Raw genomic sequence first — 21,027 nt, 5'->3', positions numbered from 1 at the left:
GGTTTAGCCCCAAGTGTGCAAGCAGGAAAGATCCAAGCGGGCGCATGAGAAGGTCTAATCCCACCACGAGGAAGGGGCACGGTGCCCAGCGCTGCCTCCAACCGCGGCTGCGGCTTCATTTCAGCCTCCAAGAGTTACTATTTTTTGTCCCCAGAGTTTATCAAATTCCAGCTTACAGTGTTAACGACAACCAATACACAAAGGGCTGCCGTGGTCCTTTTCTCAGCGGTACCCCCTCTTGCTTGACAGACAACATGCTTTAGAGTTAAGAAGTAAATAAATATATCTGAGTGCAAAAATGAAAAAAAAAAATGAGAACAATTCAGAAAAGAAAACATAGTATACAGTGTAAGGGTAAAAAGAATAAAGGTCAAGTGCATCACAGAGACTAATACCAACAGTATTTAAATGAAGGCTTTAGAAAGTAATATAGTTTTATTGACATCAAAACAAGGCAAGCTAGATATTTCTGGTTTAATTTTTTTGATAAGTTTTTCATTATTAAAGAGAGATAAACCCTCCCTTCCTAGGTACCTGGTGTGGAGCATTTCAAAGCCATAATTGCTATTCTGCAGGAGAGGGTTCGGTGAAAACCACATTAACAAAAATTAACATTTTGAACTGCTCTGAGCAGAGGGATGTTAATGATGGCAAGTACACGGCACACGGGACAGTCTGCTCGGTAATGCTCATTAGAAATGTTTTCAGTTAAGTTTTTGCGCGTACCAGGGAAGACAAAGTTACGCAGCCCATACTAACTCCTCCAGACCTGCGTGGCTGGAGCTCAGCACCCAACTCCACCCTTCAGGTCTTCGTTTACATCTCTTGAACGCTCACAGCTGTCCCTAGAGTCAAGAGGACCTGTGGGTGCCAAACACGTCCAAAAATGAATCTATCTCGAGTCTTTCACCTTCGGGACCCTGATAAGCAATCTCGCTGCCTTGTACCAGACATCCCAGTCAGGAAAAATTCACATTATGACAGATTTAAAACAGTCCTGTACTCAAATTCACACTTCAGCTAAGCATTTCTCAAACATTTAAACAGAATAACACTAAGGATCAAAGGCAGCTACAAATAAAAGGCATGAAAATTTATATCCAAGAGCGCTAACTGGTGTCTGTCATAACAAGGAGGGTCACGTAACAGGAGCTTCACTGTAATGACCAATTTTTTTGACAGAAGACGACAAACAGCGACCAAGTGGTAATTACGGCCCACAACAGCTCCCACTGACCTGAAATGAGTGAGGAGCAATGGCCATGGATGGAAGATTTATCTTTAGAAATACATATGTGTGAAAAATATGTCTACAAACAACAAGAACAAAAAAATAATCACATTTTTGGCTTGCAGCAGCATCGACAGATCATGAAGCAAGCAACCAAAGTAACTATAAAGTGCATTCCACCCCTGTGATTACAAAATAAGACTTGAACTACACTGCATACTCCTATGTAAGCTAGCAGATAACTCCCTCTCAGCGTAATTTTTTATATAGAGTGACATCAAAAGATGTTATGACAGATAAAATGTTTGACTGGAGCAAACAACAAGGCTTTAATTAAAGGAAAAGACAAAATTTGGAGGAATAAAGCATGAAACTGGCATGTTTATATTTTGTCTGATCAACCGTATTCTGAGTCACCATTTAAAATATTTAACAGTCTGAAGTGGAACTTCAAAAAATTTTTTACTTTTTTTTTTTAATAAAATAAATTTTGCTTCATTTGGAAAATCCGGTTCTCAGTGTGACATTTTTAGCTTGGAGAGCTCTAAGCTAAATGAAGCATTAGGGATATTTACACCAGCTAACATTAGGCCTCCCCGTTGTGTTTGAATTGCGAATCGAGGCTCGCTGTTTTGGCAAAGGGGACAGCTTCCTAAGTTACAAAAACCTTTCCTACAACATACAAGCAAGATAAGGAGCGTGGTTACTTCAGCATCAACAGAATTATGACGAAGGCCTAGCCAGTGCAACTTAACCTCATGGTTAACATCAATACGGTATCCTGATGTTCTTCATAGAATGATTGAATGGTTTGTGCTGGAAGGGACCTTAAGGATCACCTCGTTCCAACCACCCTGCCCTAGGCAGGGACACCTCCCACCAGCCCAGGCTGCTCCAAGCCCCGTCCAGCCTGGCCTTGAACCCCTCCAGGGATGGGGCAGCCACAGCTGCTCTGGGCAACCTGGGCCAGGGGCTCACCACCCTCACAGCAAACAATTTCTGCCTCACATCTCACCTAAATCTCCCCTCTTTTAGTTTGAAGCCATTACCCCTTGTCCTATCACTACATGCCCTCGTAAAAAGTCCTTCTCCAGTTTTCTTGTAGGCCCCCATGCACATTCATCCATGCACGGATATTTATTTTTTTTTCCTCTTCAATAAACTTCAGCTGAAGAGGCACAGCCAAGCTCCTCCACTGCAACCGAATACCCTCATCCCTTATCATTTAGAAGAATGCTCTTTACAATGCATTTTCTCCTTACGGGATAGATCTGTGACTGAGGTAAAGCAAGAGATCATGCAGAAGAGATACCAAAGTCACTGGAGCTCAGGAACGATGCTGCTCTCTGAGCTAGAAACACGCTGCCTTCCCGCAGAAGGAATACAGGAGTTAGCTCAGGCACTTGCAGCCCAGCACGAGTCCCCTCAGCCTGGCCTGTGGTCTGCAATACAGATGAAGTATCAGGTTCACAGACCCAGTATATGGCAATCAGCTTTAAATGAGCAAGGGAGTCATCTGTAAAGGAGACTTCCTTCCCGGAGAAGAGGATTGCTCTCCCTGCAGAAGACCCGTGAGAAGATCAAGGGGGCAGCTGCTCTCTGATATCTCTGGCATGAGCAATGCACCTCCCAGACACCTGCATCTGACCAACGTTTTCTAATGATAAGGTTAGCCCGCAGAAGAGAATGACCGCAACAGTTTCTCGAAGTTGTGGACAAAGAAATAAAGAGCTTTATTTTCCATTTCTAGGCATCATTAACCATGACCAATTCAATCTAGAGCTGTGGGGACCTATTATATTTGCAAAATCACACCTATAAACCATATTTCCTTGACAACCATGTTATGGGATGTGGCTCTTGAGATCTGCACTGAACAAACCCAGCGGCACGTGGATTTAGTATGTCTGTTAGTTAGCCAAGGTGGAGTCAGCTGACAGGAAGGCTGAGGAGCATCCAGCAAACGTGTCAGCCAACTCTGGGTTTCAGCTCTGAGATATAACGCGCAGAACTAGGACGGCAAAAGAGAAAACACAAAGAAAAAGTCAGAGTGACAAAACTATCCTGAAGTCACCTCTCACGCTGACAGAAGTCTCGCACCAGACAGAAGGCTTCAGCACCACCAAAGATATTTTTCCTCATCAGCCATGCTTTCACCCGAGTGACTCTCCGGGTAAAGGCTCTCCCTGCTCCCCTCCTCCTCCCACCGCAGCCACAAAGCACATCGACACAAAAATACTGACGTGCCAACTGCAATGGATTAGTGTGGGCATAGAAAGAGCAATTTTTTTTTAACTCTAGGAGTTGATAAAGAAAGGAACAATGAATAGGGCATTACAGTAATTGCACTAAAAACCCATTTACTGCTAAAGAATACAAAACAAACACCTCTACAGAACTGCACTCATTAATCCACAAGCGTTAGAAAAATGAGGAGTGGAACACTAGAAGAATTAGAGAGAAGTGACAAAGGGGCAAAAAAGGAAAAAGGAAACAAAGGTAACATCAATATATACTGAAAAAGCTTTTCTCTGGCTGTATGAAAGGTGAGATATCTTAAGATGCCATAAAAATGTTACAGTGTAATATTCCCTGGAATTACTTTGCATTAGAGACTGTATTAATCACTCCACACTTCGGAAAGAAAGCAAACCACATTTAATACATTATCAGCTTTATTTTACACTGTCTCGTAAAAGAATCCCCAAATCATAATTGTGCTTCTTCCAAAAAGCAGACTGAAACTGCGGTGGTGAGAGTAAAGTCTCTTGCAAATTCTCTAGTATTGAAAATAAAAGAAACCTGAAGGTTTTCCTCCTATTTTTTCTAAAAGGAAAGCGGCTGCCTTCAGTATGAGACTCCTTAGTCCCCGGTCACTTACCCAGACAAGTTTCCAATTTTTACAGCTGAGGCTAACAGAGAAGGAAGAAGGAAAAAAAGAAGTGTGCAAGTCAGGAGCTGCACCCTGTATTTTGTCATTCTTGGTCTCACCAAGCTCAGTTCATGGTTCTTTCTCAATATTCCAGTTACTGCGTCATCCAAACATTCACAGAAGATGAATTTCCTAAACAGTGGAGAAGTCTGAAGAAACTTTTAGGCTTGAACGGTTACCACCAAGCTAACAAGGAAAATATAGCTGATGGTTCCTCCTCCCCGGTAACACACTAAATCTTACTGATTAAATCCACGAACATGACTTATTGCAGGTATCTCTCCAGCAAGACTAGACCAAATCCAGCAAGTTTAAGTAGATGGTAAAGATTTATTCTCATTTTCCCTTACAAATGGGAGACCATTCCCGTTCCCCCTCCTCCACCTAAGCTGCAAATACCTGGGGAAAAATAAAAATGGTTCATCTGGAAACTACTCCCACGCAAGCCCAGGAGTAGTGCCCCTCCTTCCTGAACTACACAAGACATCTGACAAGAATTTAGAGGAGAACCTAAGCACAGGTGCAGCACTGACTCTCAGCTGAGCACAGGTTAGAAAGAGCAAAGGGCCACCCAAGCTTCTATAAACATAACTAGACACATCAAGTTTTGTAACAGATGGCAACGCAGGGGAGCAATATGTTTCGCAACATATCTGATGTCTTATCTCTACCCAACATGAAGTAATAAGCTGAAAAAACTTCATAAATCCAAAGTAATGCCCAAACTTAAGTCATGTTGCCTTCCAGAAGTGTAACCACCCTGTTGCTGAATCCTGCAGGCATAGCTCAAGATGCATACTTGTTCTTTCTGCACTGACTTTAAAATAAAATAAATAAATAAAGACTTCTGGACCTATCCAAGATTTCCAAGAACCAAGTTCAAGTTCTTGCTTTTCCTCCTCCTCCCCCTTTTAAGACAGATACTTTATTTTTAGGGAGCTAATGAAGTACGATGCCAACTCACTCTTAACAGCTTTCTCCCTCCTCCTTCTTGCTACTTAATCTGCATTCAGAGTACTTCACCACTAAGTACTGAGGGTATAAAGCTGAAACTAGTGTTTAAAAAAAAAAAAGATATCATTATTCACTATAGCAGCATTAATAATGTGCCATAATGCATAGCTAACAAGAAGCACAATCAAGAACATTCAAATCGATTTTTAATATTAAAAAGTACATTAACTGAACCACGTTGTATGCAAGAAGTAATCATACCACCCCAAGCTCTTAAGATTGGCTTTTGTAGAAAAACAAGATGCTGATTTAGACAAACAGCAAACATTATCGAGAGGCAGATGCCTTGGCATCTGTCTTCTGGTAATGCAGAATCACAAAGTGAGTGAGTTTCGATGTTCCCTTGAATTTCCTACATTTCACTGGGGGGGTCACTAAGTGATAACTTGGCTCTTGCTATGGTGAGCCTACAGGCAACATCCTCAAGGGTGGCAAAGACAGCATTATGCTTACCACTGTGCACATGAAGAAAGGACTTTGATGCTACTAAGTAACTGAAATTCAAAACAGCCTCTACCTGAAGCCTTTGCAAAATTTGCAAAACCTTCAATATTGCTATGCATAAAATGCACCCCATGCTGGGCATGGGAAGGGAGGAAGGAAGAGAGTTAAACACTGGAGGGGAGGAGGAACTTGTTCAGCTTACGGTCAATGCTGGCAGAAGATCAAATGTGTATGAACCGGTCATGAGTCAACGTCAGGCCGTATCATTAGACAGAGGTTCCCCAAGAGATAGTAAGTGACCGAAGCTGGCAGCACTGTGGCTCCCCACCCATTCCTGGCTGATGGGCCTCCAGCTGCACGTCCCTGCCCCCTCCCTTGCACCAGCGCTGCCGCCCACCTCAGCCCTCAGCCAACACTCGCAAGGAGTTCAACTAGCTCAAAACATCAACACTTTTTCTGGAATAGCTCTGTAAATAACTCTGAGCAACCGGGGAAAACCAGCAACGGCAGAACAGTGAAGGCAGCAGCATGTGGCCAAGCACGGGAGGGCAACAGCATCAACTTCAACAGACACCGACTGCAGCCTTAGGAGAAAGTCCCGAATAGAGCAGTGCAGTTCAAAACTGTCCTACCAAACACAGAACCAGGTGCAAATATCCCCAACTGCAACAAGCTCAACCTTAAAACCAGCTTATGAAAGGGACTATAATAGAGTCACACACACAACACAAGCAAACCCTAAAGTCCTTGCTAATCCACTGCTCCAGGCTAAACCAGCACAAATTATGGTCGAAGTCTGCACAGGCACCAATGTTCAACCACAAGTCGGTGCTTAAGCAAGGCATATAGCTGCCCAAGTGACTGGGAACAGCACCTCTTACACGGGTTGGGTAGAAGACTGCTCATGGACGATGGACACAGTCAGTTCCTCAGGACCTTCATCCTTCACAGGAGGCAGCAGAACCTTTACGAAAATACCTTTTCGGCTTTCTCCTGCTGCTAGCCAAAAAACAGCAAGAATGAAGCCCAGCTATATCTGCATGAGGATTTTAACAAAAACAATCCACACCACACGCATCTTGGCTCCATCTAAAGACGCTTGACGCATCAGTCCCCTGCTTCAAGCTTTTCCCTTGCCACTGCAGCAGGTCTCTATTGCACTGAACGTAATTTTGCTCAGAGGGTGTCTTTTACTAAGCCTTTCTATAGCAGTGAGCTTAATGTCACAGCTATATTTTAATAGTCATTTCAATGACTATAAAAATCAAGTTCAACACAATAAAACTGCTATCACACTACTGCGGAAATAGTTAGCAAAAAAATGATCCCTGCAAGACACTATTCACTGAAATATAGAGCTGATGATGCAGAGCAAAAAGCCTAAAGCAATGGGAAAATGGGGCGATGGGAAGAAGATTTCATTCCCTACTGTTCTTCCTCCTCAGCATTTCTACAAAGAAAAAAGAAAAATATATAAAAAAAAAAATCAGAATTCCTCCACTGCTTTCTCAGGAAACTTATGGAGCGGGGAAGAGAACAGAAGGAGTTTTAGGCTTTTCACACATCAAACTTTACTCAATTTATTTCTACTTGCCATCACCTTATTTGTCTCTCAGTCCTTCAAGCTGTCTCCAAGAGCAAGAACTACAGAGAAAAGAGCATGGATCCAGAGTCAAATAACCCCTGAGGAACTTGTCCTGCTTTCTTAGAAATAACAGTCGGAGAGAAGAATTACCTGCTAAGAGCCACAGTTTGATCCACCAATGCTTCCTCTTTTCCACAACAGCTAGGCTATTGCAGAAATAGGAAACGCGTGATATTTTTCCTGAAGTTGTATCTTATACCAGAACCAATGTAAAAATGTAACCATGGAAGCGAGTCAAACAGCTCTGAATGCATTAAAAGATAAGAGCGGCATTTTGCAAAAACAGGGAAAAATTGTTTTTCTCCAGACCAGTAAGAAATCACATGCCTCGTGCCACTTTCAGAAGAGTGACAGAGTTGGCTCGGCAGCTAGCCTCAACAAAGAGTCACTGTCCGGCTCGCTCCAGGCTGCTGGGAATCGATCTCTCATCATCAACCCCTTCCACTAGAAACAGGGTTTCCTTACAGCGCTGTCAGAGGCAGCTCGTATCCGTACAAACTCCACGTTCCCCACCTAAGGGGAATCCTTTGAACCCTTACTCATTTTTAGGTTCATTCTGGAAGAAATAGGGTGAAGGAAACGTAACCGATACGGTATTCCTATTCTTTAAAAGCCCAGCATCACATTTTACTCTCTCCATAAATCAAATACACAAATTTCTGGGAAGTGGGGAAAGGCAGAGTAGAGGAATACCTGAAAGCTCTGCTTACAGACACTGAATTCCACACCTTTTTACACAATAGCAACCTACATTTATACTCACAACACTTAACTATGACAAGTTAATTTGATCATTCTAAAGCCTTTTCTAGTCTAATTAAAGTCAATCTAGCCTAATAATCTATCACAAACGAACGTCGGAAATTCCCAGATGAGAACGTCCCACCAGCAGTCTCTGAGTCCCGTCCTACCAACCAATTTGCTTCCCCATTGCTAGGACATCCCTCAAAGGCGACCCTTGTAACTACTACCCTTACTCCCCGAGCCTCAGAGCCACCCCCATTAATTCAGGATAGCTCAAGGCCAGAACACTTCACTTCCGAAGCATAACCACCGGGAGAGAACGTATTTTAAAAACGCCACTGATGGCCATGTATATTAATGCTAGTAGGGTGTCTAAGGTGCCACTAACCCAGCAGTAACTTGCCAACCTGCTGCTACAAGAAAAAAAATATTTTAACTCTTCTTTCTTTTTCACATGTTATCTTCCAGCATCGTTCCAAATCTTTGCTGAAAAGAGGGGAAGCATTAGGACAGAGCACAGGCATGCTGGTAGCCCAGGGTAGGGCCAGCCAACAGAGGAGGCAAGGGCCAGCTCCTGGCCGGAGGAGCAGATCAGTGCCATTTCTAGCACTGCTCCGTTGGAAACAAAGGCTTAAGGAGAACCATTTCCTTATAATGATTTCCAAAGCAACACAGCAGATAGATACTGCATCTGCTCAAACGTTTCTATTTGGGAAACTCTAACTGGTAGCACAAGCTTGTGCTAAACCGGACAGTGTATCTGTCCTCCACAACCACCTGTACCTTAAAACATTTGTTTTCCCCACTGTAAAAATACTCCATTAGTCTAATAACAAGTGGTTCTTTCTCGACTATTCAACTTATTCAGTACTTTCAGGACCTCTACCTCAAAACAAAACTAAACTAACGGTAGCTAGCACATTAGTATGCTTAATTGAAGTTCCCATGTCCAGCAAAACAACTCATTTTTAGTATACAAATCAACAGACATTTGCTCTGGCTAAGTTTGGTGAAAACATCCCACGAGACACCTGGACCATTCTGCAGTGGGATTCGTGTCCGCAGTCGTGTCGAAAAGGGCATGGAGGGGGAGAGCAATTGTGCCATTTTCCTGTAGGAATTCAACTTTCTCCTCTTGACTAGGAGCCTTCAGTGCTCTGCAGAAAAACAGTATGAGCTGTAAAAATGTTTCTTGGTCCATTAGTGTCCCAAGAGCAAGACTGCGTTGCTGCATGCAAAGGTAACAACAGAAATGCCTGCGATGTGCAGATGCAGTAAAGCAGGGAAACACGACGGTAGAGCCCAAGGCTTCACTAATGTTCACCAGTATTTCACTTTTTACCAAGTTTACTCAGTCCTTTCTCAATGCTATCACTATCCTCCCCATCTTATATCAACACTTGAGCTGGTATTCAATTACTCTATTTGCCCTATGCAAAACTATTTTATATTTTCCACGTTCCTCATGTAAATGTTATGGAAGCATCGAGACACTATTACACGAACACATACACGAACTCCTAATCTTAAGGGTTTCTATCTTGATGTAAGAACAGCTCCCAGATCAGCACACTGCGTTATAGATGGTATCACGCCTGGACTGTAAAAGCTTACAGTTATCCCAAAATGTTTCATATTCAAGCCCTAATAGTACTAAAACTTCTTCCAGAGTTCAGCCAAGAACACGTTCACCTTCGTGTGCTCTAACTGCAGAAACCAGCAACTGCTGCATTAAGCCCAAACCGTACTTTCTGTATTCAAGGTACAAATCTGAAGCAGTTAAATCACTTGGTTATCACAGTTCAGTAAATAAACAGAGGCCTCTTTTGCAGTGAAAGTTCTTGATAGAAATCTGTTAATAAATCATTTCAAGAATACATTCAACTAGAAAATCAAACACAAGCTGAACCCACACAAAACTCCTAAAAATGTAAACAGTACCGCAACTGACTAATTCTCCCAAGCCTTTATTAAAAAGTGCTTATCTGGCTATATTCAGTCCACTGCTTTGTTTTTTAGGAATAAGAATTCCCACCCCACAGAGCTTGAAGTAAGCTACTTTAGGCACTCCTCGAAGACTCTCTTGCTTCTCTAAGTAGTTTTTTTCCCAAATAAAACCTTGTTAATGGGATACTCTTCATACTATGTGGGCAGCATACACTGACTACAAGATTAACTCCCCGTCTTCGTCGCCGGCACGATTAAAATGTGGCCCTGGTTTAACGAAGGATTTGTTATAATTGCATTAAAACTTGCATGTGCGCTACCTGTATCAACATCCCAGTAGCGCGATTCACCAGGAGAGAGAACAGATTGGACTAAATGGAACCTAAAGTCCAGTTCCCATAATCAGCGTTTTAGAGACACACCGAGACCTTACGGCAGGCAACTCTGTATTAGCCAGCACTAAAACGAATTCCCTCATCTAGCAGCACCTTATCAGTCCTGGAGCTGCTTAGGACAGTAATGCTCAGCATTAAAGCCATCCAATCTAATGTAACTGCAGATGTCTCTATTATCCAGATAAATGTCTAATGCTTTTTTTAATCCTTTTAGACTCTTAGTTACAGTGAAACACTCAAGAACAAAACCAACAGATACAAACAAACAAAGTGTAATATAATAAATACCAAAAGAATATTTGGCTCTCCATCAAAAGTTTGGGGTTGCTGTTTTGTCCCATTTGACTCACTCACTATGGAAACTACTGCCTAAGAAATACCTCTGTGCCACAAAAAATATCTGTTCTCATCTCTAGCCACTCAACTTGTGAGCAAGAACAACTGCTTTCTCACCAGAAGAGCTCAATAACTGAAAACTCTGGGAAAGGGATCTTTATCTACTGCCTCAGTCTCTTCCAGTGCTATGTCATATGTCACTGAACTCATTTTAAAAAGAAGTCAATGCCACCCGCTGTGTCTGCGAGCAAGTCCCAGTCTTACAGGAACTGTGAGTTGCTCTTTGCTTACCGCTGCCCATGGCCTGGGAAGTCTGTGAGAAAAAGGTTGTCTTCTTTATGCCCAACTGGTAGTGAGCAGCATCCAAAGAGACACAAAAAAGCGCAGAACAGACTTGACAAGGTCACAGAGAGGTGGAAGACTAGAGCTAAAGGCATTGCTGACAGGCTGTCGAGGAAGGAGGCAGAGTTAGATACTGCCATACCGAAGACACACCTTCTACAGAGTAACTGAGATTTGAAACGGAAACCCAAATACCTCCAAAACTAAACTAAAAAAAAAAACCAAACCACAAACCACTTATTTTTAAACCAACTTACTAAAAACACTATGACAAAAGCCATTTTTACCACTTACCCTTTACATTGGAAATTTCACAGAGATCACACCACACAAGCAAAATAACATGCCCCCTCCCCCCCCCCCCCCCCCCCCAAAAAAAAAAACCACACCCAACCCCAAAACCACACCAACCTCACAGGAGAGGGAAAAAAAAAAACCTCCCAAGTCTATTGCACCTAAGATTCTTGGTCAAAGAAGCATCAGGAAGGCTATGGATGGATGGAGACACAACCAACATTTCCCGTCAACGCAAGAGGTGAAACAGGGATGCCCAGGTGAGTAAGAAGGAAGGAATTCCATTAAGAACAACAAGACGACAGGTGATGCACGCAGAAAACTGGTGTATAAGGACAAAATATGAGAAATAAAGAAAAAAGCTTGGAATTCATTAAAAATTAAGAAGTGTATGACACATTAAAAAACGTAGAAAGGAAAATAACCAGGCAGTGAGAAAGCTTCAAATCCACTGACCGACAGGACGTCCACACCAATCAAACAAGAGCCAATGAACAAACCCTCTTTTAGCTCTTTCCATTACTTAATAAACAGTAACAATTAAAGTAAAAATAAAAAGTCCACTCCTTGCCATCATGATTTCCATTTTTATTCATATGCTCATATTTTGGGAGAAAAACGTTTAGTCAAGAGAAAGTTTAAAGGTTCCCACAGAACCTTATCTATTAACTTTCCCGACCCAAGTGACATGCTTAACTCTATCTCCTAGTCGTTACAACTGCAGTGCAACAGAGGACAGCATTTATAGGACATTCCAAGTCACTGCCTTGACAATCCGCAGCCGTTTCAGGGTCATGATTTGCTCACTGGAGTCATATGCACAGCAGATTTTTTTTTTTTAAAGCAAGCGTCCCTTTAAATTGTTCACCATCTGTGTCAAGACTTGGAAACTCAAGTTTTCATCAGCTACTTCCATCTGGCTCAGTGTTGAGATATTTCCTGTTTCAGGGTCCGCTACAGGAATACTTTTTACATTACCACTTGCTTTCATTTCACTTCATTTCTGATACACAGCTCTCACTACAGACAACGCTATACACATACCATGCTGAAGCTGAAGCAACTCCTCAACAAAAGCACCCACCTCCATTCACTGAACCATTCCCTACGGCCATCATTTTTTCCTGTGGACCAGATGGCACGGTTAGGAGGATGCTAAAGGCTAAAGCGTCAGCTGGGAGACAGGCATGATGCTGGAGACACAGGTAACAGCAGAGCTTTCCATGATCCTGTACCCCTGCCGCCTTCCAATGACTCCTTTTAGCCTTATGCAGGGATCACAGGAATCGCCAGTGACAGGGTTTGCCATCTTACTCCTTCTGAATTTTTTAATTCCATGCATGGAAGTTATGAAAGCCCTCCTCTACTAATAGAGCACAGTTGAAGGTCCTTGTGCATCAGGTCTGGGTATGGTCCAGCATCATCAACTCCGTTTGGCAGCGGCTACCTCCTCCTGGGACCCAGAGGCTATTCAGCTACCTTCCCTAAACATATGTTATTTTATTACGCTCAACTTCAAATCAAGTGATGTCAGTATTTCCGTGCTTTGTTTGGAGAAGAAGGACAAGGCAGGCAGAGCAAACACAAACACCCAAGGCTGGACTTCCAAAAGGTATTTGGATGCTTGAAGTGGCTCTCGGGCACGTCACGGTCCGTGTGCTCTCACAAATCCTAAGCGCCCACCTGCACTGTCTGATGTGTATTTTCAAAGCTGCTCAGGGGCTGTGCCTCCACCAAGCTCTGCGGGCAATCAAGTAGGAACTCACCACGTCAAGCCATGAGGCTCCTCCATGAGGATGACAATTCTCCACAATGCCCCCAACGATGCCATCCACCCAGGGCACTCCACAGGGACTCCTTTCCTACAGCACCCTCCCGAAACCCCTGCACCTCGCTCAGCAAGGGAGCTGCTCAAGCAGGTTTTCAAGCTCAATATTGATTAATTTGTGTAGTAAAAATGTTAAAGTGACACAGCTGCTACAGCACTAGAAATGTACAGAAGAGCATCATAAGAAACCGAGTGCCTACGAGCATAGGTACCAATTATGCACTCTTTTACTTCCACTTGTGTTCATAAATTACACAGCAAACCCTGTATCGCTCATTGCTTATATTTTCTACTGGGTGACAGAAAGACATTTTGCAGCTCCAACACCCTGTGGTAAAATCAGCCACCACAAACCTCTGAAAACATGTTATAAAAAGGTCTGTGCTAAAATAATATAAACAGTACTCTAAATAAAGCAGCAGTGCTAAGAAATATTATTAAAAAAAAATATCAAATTCAAGTATCTTGGCCAATAGTTACTTCCGTTATTCATCCATCTGTTTGTTTTGTTATGAATATGGATACATGATTACACATAATAGTTCTCAATGTAATTATTTCAGTTTAGTTAAAAAGCTATATGGAGCGGAAAAATATTTCCAGAGATATTTCATATTTTGCTGATGAAACTGAAATTCAGCAACTGCTGCTTCTTGTATTACAAGTCTTTACATCAGAAATCAGATTTAATGCACAAATTACATAAACATGGGAAGATAAATAATACTATAAATATATAAGTGTTTTCACAACTACAGCCTGAAAGTGTAGATAAAGTTTCAGAATTACAAGAATTATCCCTTTTTTAATACTCTTCCGGTATAGATAGGGCATGATTTCAATTTCCCTCCCAAGCTAAAGGAGGAAAGTATTCCAGTAACTGATTAAGGAATTCATTAAAGCATTATTCAGAAAATTACTATTGTTAGAATAGCCTTGGGATCTACCACAGGACAGAAAACAGAATTAAAAATGTTTTTACATTTACAAAAAAAAAAAAAAAAAGCTAATTTTTCAGTAGTCCGCCTCCCTGTCAAGAAAGCCCCACAAAGAAGAGCAGGCTGTGTATTTCATAGATGGTGAGGAGCCGCCAACGACTGTGTCGTGAACATTTCAGGCTGGGAGCAAGCAGAAGAGAGGTAAGACTGACATCTTTAATAGAGTAAATACTTTAAAACTGGATTAGCACTAGTTCCTCATTTGAGCTTCGATTCATTAATATAAGTCAGCTTTCAGCTATTTATCTAAAGTCGGACACATCTACGGGTATTTAACAAGATGTATTGGATTTCAGTCCTGAAGGACTACTAAAGGATTAGACAAAGCACATCCTGCATGTGCTCTACAGCCAACACTGGACAAACTCCAGAAACACAAATATTTCAAAGAAAAAAATAATGCAACACTTATGCCTCTAGTTGCAAGCTGACAGAAAGGCTTCCTGGAGATGTTGGTTTGACTTCAGGTTGCATCCAGTTTACGTTCCCCTTCCTCGAAAGCTTTGTCTACGCAGAAAGGAAAATGCGTTTATAACACAAAGAAGGCTGTGCCAAGTACAGCAAACAGTCTAAAATTAAGATCGTATCAGAGCACCTAAATCAAGCATTTGTGGTAATGAGAGATAAAGAGGAAAACTACAGAACCCACCAAGGTACCACTTGAAATTTAAATGGCAATTCAGAAATGGTTTTCCCCCTGAATTAATACCAAACCAAAAACATTAAATCAGGACCTTGTCCTGCTGTCACTTCCATACTTGCATATGATGTAAAGCGTAAATCCTCATCTTGTGAAAATTGCCCCTCCCCTTTTATTTTCTAGGAAAAATATGTTAATTAATAGCTGAAAAATTCCTGAACTGACCGAAAACCTTCTCTGCAGAGTTAAATAAATGCTCTGTATTAGGCTCGTGGGTAGCCAGCTTCCTATAGGAAGTCAGTATGTGCTCTATGAGGAAAAAAAAATCCAGTAAATCCCTACAGGAATCATTTCCCAGAACAATCCCAGTCTGCAGTGTTCTCACTGACCTCGATAAAACCAAACAGAGGAGCACATGCTTGCTTCCACTTCTCCGGTATCTTTACCCTCTCCAATCTGTTGCTTGCAACAAGTGTTTATTGACAGAGAGCAATAGTGACTGCTGAGTAAACTGAGCGTAATCAAGCACATGCCTACGGTCAAATTAAAGTCATTCATTTAGGAAGAAGTACACTTCATCTACCAGTCCCTTACCTCTGCTTCACGTGATGCCAGGGACAGGGAAGAACAGAAATGCATCCCATCAGCAAGCAGGGAATTAAAAGGTGTTTTAAGAAATCACAAAATAAAACTCTAATCTGGACATACAGCAGGGTATGCTGTCTCTAGGAGACTGAATTTGCACATGCTTTCTCAAAATGGTAATATACTGATAAATACATCAGCAAACACCGCATAGACATTTTTACGCCATCGGTTTGGGACATGTCAGAGCTCGGTCCTGCTGTCATTAACAGCACAAAGGTAACCATCCTGTCCTGCCAGACAGCTCCAAACATCACCCGCAACACAGCATCACTACAATTCCTAGTGATGCATCTTAGGAATGCATCTTAAGATGCAACTTTTTCAGTTTCCTAAAAACCTTTTCTTCCCTACTTTAAGGCACGAATATGCAAGCTTAAGATCATCAGGTCTCTCAGTGAACAAGAGTGTCCACGTGCCACCACCACTCACCGCAGCTGTGGATTGTAAATCCAGGATTCCACAAAAGCTTCAAATCTGTCCCAAACCGCTGCAGTCCTCCCTCAAGCAGCAGAAGCAAAGCAGCAGTGCTCTGCCATAGCGGTTCCTGTGCTTTCAACAGCACTGCTTTTAGCAAATCCCTATGCCCCCCTTTCGAAAAGCCATTACAAGAGCACAAACTTAGTTGCAAAACTTAGGTATCACAACGTTTGTATCACCACAGTCCACCAACCCATTATAGCCCTCCCCTAATAATAAAAAAACTAGGTATATTTCTTCTGAAGATACTTCCATATATACCTTTTGAGAAGTTATCCCAGTCTCAAGAGAGGCACCAAAATACCCTAACCTTGAAATGTGGCCAAAGTGCTGTTTCAAAGCATCTAAATCAGGCTAGCTATGATTCGCTCTGTCGTGACGTGCAATAAAAACTCACCAGGCACAAGGAAAAATACAGGAACTCCCAACTGGTGTGGCTCACGCTACAATTGGTTTTGGTTGTGGGCTGGGTTTTTGTTTGCGGGCTGGGTTTTTGTTTGCTTGTTGCTGATTTTTGTGTTTTGGGTTTTTTTGTTTGTTTTTTTTTTGTTTTTTTTTGTTTGTTTTTTTTTTTAATTAATGTATGTGTAGACACACACGCTACGCAGTGTAGGGTGTATCTGAGCAGCTTGCATGATAGTGGCTAAGGACTGAGAACGACACAGACCATCTCAAGTACTTGCAGCACCCTGATTACCCAGGGGAAAGCTTGAGCGCACCTAGGTATGCCATAGAAGTGCAACAACTATACACACACACTCATAGAAGTACAGGCTATTTTTAAAACAATGGTGTCCTTGACATAAACGTTATCTTTGACCTAATACATGGCATTAGGCAGCACCTACCCAGGCAACACGTGCTGTCCTGAAGTAGTAACACCCAATGCAGCTCCCCGCACAGATATCCAGCCCTTTCTTCATCAAGGCTTTGCATTTATGAAGCTGTCCAAAGCCAGGAGCACTTTGCCTGGCATTCTGATCACAGCACGAGCACAATTATCCATGTTTTCCACTGACTCATCAGGAGTAGCAGAGGAAAGTAGAGTCAGCATCCTGAAAATTAACAGGATCTCAGAGAGCACAGGCCCTGTGGCCAGGAAGTTCTCCTTCTACATGTGACCATGCACAGACACACGTGGCACTATTTTTCTAATTCCCTATTTTAAAAATAAAAAAAACCCCACAGATTAAACTATCACAGTGGTGGACTAATTACTCCATATCTGCACATACTTTTGAAGACAATGGCATCTTAAATATGGTAATTTTGGTAACCATAGTAACTCCAGTTCTACCTCTTACTGCAGCTTTAAGTCCAAAGGAAAAGGGTCAAACAGCAGAAGTCAAGAGGATTTGGAAGGTACTAGAGCTACTTTATGCTATCTCAGAAGCACTATTCAGGCTCGCAGACTTCCCAAAGCAGCTCATAACATCTCCTCTCCACTGGCATAAGGAAGAACAACAAAATTACAATTTTCGCATCACGCTAAAAGCAGGAAATGCGAGACTGAGCAGCTACACTCCGCAGCCACTTGGGACATCGAGGGTACGCAGCAGACATAAGCAGCTTCTGGGGCTCTCTGAAAGCCTCTCATGTTCCTACTGAGGAAGCCGCTCACCCGCATGGCCGTCTCACCACCACCGCATGCCTCCCCGCCGGCACGGGGAAGGAGATGAAACACAGAGCTAGGCACCGAGACGAAGGAGGATACACGGCATCAGGAGTGGAGAAAAGCTACTTCAGTTACGCTGATCGTTTTCCTGTTTTGGATGGTTCCCCGTACATTAATCTAATAAATGTATTATCCCATTATATCCACACCCATTCCTCATCCAACCTCCCCGCACGCCGAGCCCTGAATTCTCTCAGGAAGCGGAGCTGAGTCACGCTCACAACTGCCTGCTGAGATAACGCCTATGCACTACGCGACAGCATTCCTCATTTTAAGGCAGTAAGTTCAGTTTACACGTGTGCTGGACATCCAGCATCACCTGCGAACCCCACCGTGCCGGGTGGGAAGGGCTGAGCAGGAGGAGTGCTTCTTAACACACCTGTGTCCTGCCACAGTTTCAGTAATTTATTCCAACTTCATCACAGCCAGCAAATCTTTGGGACTTGAGATGTTAAGAAAGCTTAGTTGTGCACAGGAACACAGTAGTCAAGAGGAGGAAAAAAGTATATATATGTATTATATATACACATGCGCATATTACATATATACACATCTTATATATATATACACACACACACTTATGTATACGTACAGGCATTTCTGAGCTCCTACAATTGCAACATAAATAATATAACCCACAACAATACATACCTTCCTGTTATTTCTGCTTTAGTGTACACACTAAGTATATTACATGCATGTATGACTAAGATGGCGGTTCAATTAGCAATCCAATTAACATCAATCAATTAACAGTTCGATTTTTTGGGAACAGGCAGATGTTTCTGTTCCACTGTCAGACTCCAGGACTGACCATTGTATATAGTCAGGAACAAAAATACTTGTTTATTAGCATGTTCACCTTAACAGTGCCTTCTCATTTCTCTTTGGGACTATGGAACTGCTACGTCAATTCTCCACAACCTTAAAGTTTCAGAAGCAGCAAAAAATAAAACACCAGAAGTCTTGCAGTGTACAGAAGTGCCCTTTCTTAACAAGACAGAAATGTGTAAAACACATGCAAGTAAACTGAATATTCACCTTCCTAAGGAGGAAACCCAGCGACACCAAAAAGAAGCTCCCAAAACAGCATCCAACAGCATAGCACGGGCCAGTGAATTGCAACCTTCAATTAGCTCTAAATCTGATTTTATCTCCTTGCAACACCACAGCTACTTTCGACCCTCACCCCCTGCAGTTCAGCAGAGAAATACGCTAATTTTGCCGAGGATCCCCCCTCTCAGCTAACTTGCAGGAAAAAGAAAAGAAACTACCACAGAAAAACAAACCTATTATAAAACCACGACAAACTTCTTTCCGGAGCAGTGGACCCAAACAAAAAACACCAATTGAGCACATAATCTTGTGCTTTTTGAAACTGTGAAACAATTATTTTTTTTCCTTAAATTACACTTAAGTCTATTTCTCTTACCACACGTACAAGTTCCCACACTGGATATTCAAATACACTTGAAGTGTATTTTAAAATAGTTTATTCCATGCTTCTTATTCTTTCACCCTTTCAAAAGCACTTCCAAGACATCAATTCCTGGAAACCCAGGTCAGGGGAATCTCCTTCGCCACAGTATTGGACACAAGTTCCTACAAAAGAGGAACTTGCTTTCGAGTGGCACTGATTTATAAAGCTACCATATACTACGTGACGATTCAGTCATTCCAGCCTTTCAGAAATACCCCACCTATCCCACAACACGAAGCAGGTATTTTGGAAAACTTAACGAGCAGCTGCCATCTGTAGTATTTTTACTTTCTTACATTTGTCTTGCCTCCTCAGCACTGGTGTTACTCCAGCTCTCACACAGTGTAACTGGCTGTCTAGGATTTGCTATTCGTTTAAGAGTCATGCTCTCATTTTCTAGGGATGTACACCCAGAATTTAAAATTAATTCCTAAAATTCACTTGGGCTCTACTTAGACCCAGAAACTCCCTTCTTCCCGCTCACGCTGTTTATATAAGGCTCAGCTGTGGCTATATATGAAAAGTAAATTGTTCTTCACAACCAATAGAGTCCGAGAATGGTGGCAGGCACTGGACTTTGTATTTCCAAATTCAATAGTCAGATTTATTATTTCCTTCCCCAAGACAAATGCTCTCACTCATGCCAATGAAGTTTTCTTCTCCAAAACCACTAAAAAACACTTTTGACCAAAATGAAACATCTTCAATATCAAGATGGGCCCTCTTGGCACAACGTTGCCCAAAACCACACCAGAGTTTGGTTCCGTTTAATTAAAGCGGAGACGTTTTAACTACAGAGAACAATCCCCCTCTGTTTGAGAGGGACGGAAGAAGCGGAGTACGAAATGGATCCCCGGACAGCAGCGCGCAGGGGGAAACCCCTCATCTGTATGAAAATCACACTCCCCGCACAACGAAGAGCCTTTTCCCTTGGTGGCCTCAAACCCAGCCTCTCCCCAGGGGGCACAGGAGACGGGGCATCACCATGGCGCAGGGTGGGCTGCCCAGCTCCCACCAAGGATCCCGCACCGGGAGCGTATCCTGTTCAGCTGCCATCAGGGAAGAGGCGAAAAAAAAAAAAAAAAAAAAAAAAAAGAAACCAATGTAAAAGTAACTCAAAGCCCTCTTCTATTCGCACAAAGTAGCACTCAGGAAGAAAAAAAGATATCTAGGAGAAAAAGAAAAGCCAACTTTTTTTCCGCGAGGACGGCTCAAGCGCAGGTTGCCCGGCGTTTCCAGACAACTTCTAAACTTTCCCTCAGCAAAGCCCGGCGGGGAGCGGGGGCCGCCGGCCGACCCCCCCGCTCCCTCCCGGCCCCGCGGTTCCCTGAGGCGGCGGGGAACCGGCGGTCGCTGCTGCGCGGGGAAGCGCGGCCCCGACCCGGGGAGGGGAGCGGGCCGCCGCCGGAGACCGGCTCCGGGGGAGCCGAGGCGGGGAGGAAGGGGGGGAAGGCCCGCGGCTGGGGGTTCCCCGCGGGCAGGCGGAGCGCAACAGGCGGGAGCGGGGCCGGGACGGTCCTCACCTACGCCGTATTTTTCCTCCCTTTTGGTGGGAACCCAGCGGGTCATGGCGCTGGGGGCGGCCGGACCGGGCGGGGATGCGAGAGCCCCGCTCTTACGCCGCCATTTTCCAACCGCGGGACGGGAAAAGTTTCTCCCGACGGCGGAGTCATGTGGTGCGGGCGGAGCCAGCGGCCTGGAGCCCCGGCCGGCCCGTCCGCGGGGGAGGCGGGCGATGGCGGGGCGGACGGCCCCGCTCGGACGGCGGCGGGAGGAGCGTGGGGAGTCCCCGGGGCGCTGAGGGGGGCGGCGGGCAGCCCGTCTCGGGGGGGTCCGCGGCCCCGGGGTGCTGAGGGGAGCGGCGGGTAGCGCGCCTCGGGTCGCTGAGGGGGGCGGCAGGCAGATCGCCTCAGCGGATCTCCCCCCGGGCTCCGGGGTGCTGAAGGAGGCGGGCAGC

At 43.6% G+C, this 21,027-nt stretch overlaps 1 protein-coding gene across 2 annotated transcripts in view; it reads right to left on the bottom strand.

Moving 5' to 3' along the window:
* The window catches only part of DOCK1 (dedicator of cytokinesis 1), a 323,977-nt gene extending 303,240 nt beyond the window's left edge, over positions 1-20,737 (bottom strand). For both annotated transcript variants that reach the window (XM_054206749.1, XM_054206750.1), the window contains exon 1: positions 20,594-20,737. In XM_054206749.1, the coding sequence (XP_054062724.1) occupies positions 20,594-20,639 (46 nt within the window). In that variant the 5' untranslated portion in view covers positions 20,640-20,737. The remainder of the gene's footprint in view (positions 1-20,593) is intronic.
* Positions 20,738-21,027: the final 290 nt, after the last annotated feature.

Source organism: Rissa tridactyla, chromosome 6, assembly GCF_028500815.1.
Source record: "Rissa tridactyla isolate bRisTri1 chromosome 6, bRisTri1.patW.cur.20221130, whole genome shotgun sequence".
NCBI lineage: Eukaryota > Metazoa > Chordata > Aves > Charadriiformes > Laridae > Rissa > Rissa tridactyla.
This window is presented reverse-complemented; position numbering and strand designations above follow the sequence as displayed.